Raw genomic sequence first — 3,646 nt, 5'->3', positions numbered from 1 at the left:
CAGACAGTTGTCTTTGGACTGCTTTGTATAGTTTTTCCTTTTCTAAGTAACAATAAAAGATTAAACTGATTCCCCGTCCATCTAGTCTGCCATTCCTCTGGAAGTGCTGCTATTTCTGCAGTAAAATGTAATATTTATTAATACACATGTTACTAGAGCATATGCACGCATTAGCAATTTGTGGTTGACAGACATTTTTTTCTTTCAGAAAATCATTTACATGGATATTCTTACTTATGTTCCAATATGAAATACATTGTTGTTTTTGTTTAATGCCGTCGAGTCGTAGACGACTCATAGCGACCCTATGAACGAACAGCCTGAGCACTATTTGTACATAGAGTTTCCGGAGGCAAGCCATTTTGGAAGTGGATGCCGCTCCTGCTTCCAGGAATGGAATACATATGCGTTGTTATTGTTGTTGTGTACCATACAGTCAGACCCATAGCTGATGCTCTAGCGGGTTATCAAAGGCCGTTAATCACACAGGAGAAGATTCCTCATCTTTTTTCTGTAGAGCTAATGGTGGGCTCAAACCATTTGCCTTCAAGATTACAGCACAACTTCTTGCCACTATGCTACCACATATATCCACTTCCTAAACAACATGCCTCTGGAAACTCGATGACTTTGAGTAATGATAGTTATAGAAAGGCTTCAGATCTTTTATTCATAGGGTCACTATTAGTCGTGCTTGACTCGACAATCAACAACAAAAACAACTACACACACACATTTTTCAACAATCTTGTTGGCATAGTCATTAAGTCCTTGGCTACTAACCAAAAGATCAGTGACTCATACCCACCAGTGGTTCTGTGGGAGAGACGCATGGATGACAGTCGTGGAAATTCTATGTTACAGTTTTTATGTACTGTCAGGCCAGAATCAACACATAACTGACCTTCCAGCAGGTTTTCAGAGTCAAATCTCATGAGAGGTGATTCCCCATCTTTCTCCCAAGAGGCAGTGGTGGATTCTAAGCATACGCCTCTAGGTTGTCAGGGCAACTTCTTACCACTAAGCCATGAAGTGCTGTGGCATACTATTGAGTGACCGTGAGTCATAGTTGGCAATAGTCATAATCATTTTGACGTGTATTTGATGAGTCAGTTAGAATTCCTTTGGCTTCTAGTATCATGAAATCACCTCTAAAATGACCTAAATTGGTGTTAAGGTGACTACTAGTGAACTCTGAATTACAGGGGTCTTCTGAACAACCTGGCCTGTGTCAGCCTCACCATTTGGTGCCATGTTCAAGTCTATTGTAGTCTCTGTGTCGATTTATCATTGAGGGTCTTTCTCTCTTTCACATTCTCTCTAATTTCCAAGCTTTATGCCTTTTTTTCCAAGAATTGCTACTTCTTGATAACATGCCTACATTATTCCACCAAAGAATTTAGAGTTTTCAGTCTTTTATTACATTGACTTCACAGCTGGGGAGACAGGAGCATATTGTTCTGTAATTTTCTCTCTAATAAACCTCAGGAGAACTTTGGAAGCTTTCTCTTCTAGTATCCCTGTGACTGTCCCATTCCTGTCTATCACATGGTGATGATAACATATATTATTTTAAAAGATATCATCATCTAAATAATTTATTGATGCAAACTTCTTCATAGAAAACTAACATACTTTTTCTCTGTGCATTTTTTAAAAAAAGACTTTGCTAGTTTTTCAAGAAAGAGAAAATATCTGGATAAGTCAGCTGTCTCATCTCCTAACATGGCCTCTCAACTCCAGAGTGCATGCATGTCTTCAGAATAAAGCTCTTTCTCAAAGACAGAGTTTAGACCATTACAAATTCTATGTCAAGCTTTTGAGAAAACTCCTCAGTTTTCTTTCATCATCATATTATAAATTTTATAAAGCAAAATCTTATATAACCAACAGTTCTCCCCACGCTCTCTGCAAGTCTTTTCTTCTTCAATACTCTGTAGAATGCATCTTTCACGTAAATATTCCTCAGATGAGAGGAGGAAATATGTTCAATATTGAGTTGAATGAGGAAATTAAAGAGGAATAGCATTTTCTTCTGTTCTTCCTTCTTGTTGGGTGGAACCATGTCGGCTACGACTTTGCCCAAGAAAAACCCAGTCATGCACCACACAGCGTTGGTCTGTTTGGTTTTCGAATTTTATTTGATGATAGAAGCGCATAATTTAAGAGAATGAATTTCTCTGCACCATCATTCTATCCACCTTCATACAACGCCCTTCCTCTGCAGGACTCTGTAGAAGGCATCCTTCACCTGCGCGTTCCTCAGGCTATAGATGAAGGGGTTCAGCAATGGGTTGAAGAGACCGTAAAACAATGAAAGGACTTTCTGCTGCTCCTCTCGCTGATTGCCACCTGGGACTAGATAAAAGATCATACCTATGCCGAAGAAGAGCCCGACCACACAGAGGTGGGAGGAACAGGTAGAGAAAGCCTTTCTTCGACCCTCCCTGGACTTGATCCTCAGGATGGCAAAGAGGATATGAGTGTAGGAGATCAACATGAGGAAAAGCGGTCCGACTAGGACTAGGACACTGGCAATGAGTACAACTACTTGGTTGACAGAGGTGTCAGCACAGGCCAGCTTGAGGACGGACAGGATTTCACAATAGAGGTGGTTCACTACCCGAGGCCCACAGAAGGGAAGCCTTTGGAGGAGAGTGGCGTGGACAATGGCGAGGGTAAACCCACATGCCCAGGACACGCTGGCCATGGCAGTGCACACCCTCCAGCTCATGATGACCGTGTAGTGCAGGGGGTGGCAGATGGCCACGTACCTGTCGTAGGACATCACCAACAAAATGAAGCACTCAGTGGCCGCAAGGGCCAAGTAGAGAAACACCTGGATCACACAAGACACAAAGGAGATGGTTTTTTCCTGGTTCACCAGGTTTGCCAGCATCTTGGGGACATGGTTGGAAGCATAAGCTATGTCCAGGACTGCCAGGTGGGAGAGGAAGAAGTACATGGGAGTGTGCAGTCTGGGGTCGAGGCAGATGAGTCCGAAGATCACTCCATTTGCCAGCAGACTGAAGACATAGAACATGAAGAAGACCCAGAAGAGGAGGAATTCCACGTCTGCACTGAGCTGGAATCCCACCAGGATGAACTCCGTAACCCATGACTGGTTGCCCCTCATTACTTAGTGACGGTCTTTATAAAGCGAAATGTGATACCACGGTCAGAGCTGGGGAATCAAGGAGAGTTGGAGTCATTCACTATGAAATGAGCTCAGGAACAAGTTACAAGCTTGTTCTTACTTACTGCTCCCCTTCAAGATTTACTTTCATTATTTTTTAATATTTGTTTTATAAAAGAAATTAAAAAACTTAAAGTGTCGATATTACATATATTCTCCATATACTTTCTACTTGACTCAACAAATGCTACTTGTTAAAATGCATTTGACTTTTGTCTGCTTGAACATATTACTATTTTCTGAACCAACTGAGAGAGACTTTTAGACATAATGCACATTTACCCCCAAGTTTCTTGTTTTCCCCAGAAAGAAGGACATTTGCCAGATCAGGAAGTTTAATATTTGCATTATTTTCTTTTCTAATCTCTAGGACTCCCCCTCCCACCCCCCCGCAACACCTCTAACCATGACCAAGTATACTATCATACACTATCTTTAATAACATCTACG

At 41.6% G+C, this 3,646-nt stretch overlaps 1 protein-coding gene across 1 annotated transcript; it reads right to left on the bottom strand.

The window, feature by feature from the left end:
* Positions 1 to 2,203: 2,203 nt before the first annotated feature.
* Positions 2,204 to 3,136, bottom strand: LOC102847184 (olfactory receptor 2A2-like). The gene has a single exon (XM_006887268.1). It carries the CDS (start codon positions 3,134 to 3,136, stop codon positions 2,204 to 2,206), a length of 933 nt encoding a protein of 310 aa, XP_006887330.1.
* Between the last annotated feature and the right edge of the window lie 510 nt (positions 3,137 to 3,646).

This window comes from Elephantulus edwardii, unplaced genomic scaffold, assembly GCF_000299155.1.
Source record: "Elephantulus edwardii isolate Elephantulus edwardi_28Jun2011 unplaced genomic scaffold, EleEdw1.0 scaffold00055, whole genome shotgun sequence".
In the NCBI taxonomy this organism is placed as follows: Eukaryota; Metazoa; Chordata; class Mammalia; order Macroscelidea; family Macroscelididae; genus Elephantulus; species Elephantulus edwardii.
The sequence above is the reverse complement of the archived record's forward strand: the minus strand, read 5'-3'. Positions and strand labels throughout refer to the sequence as shown.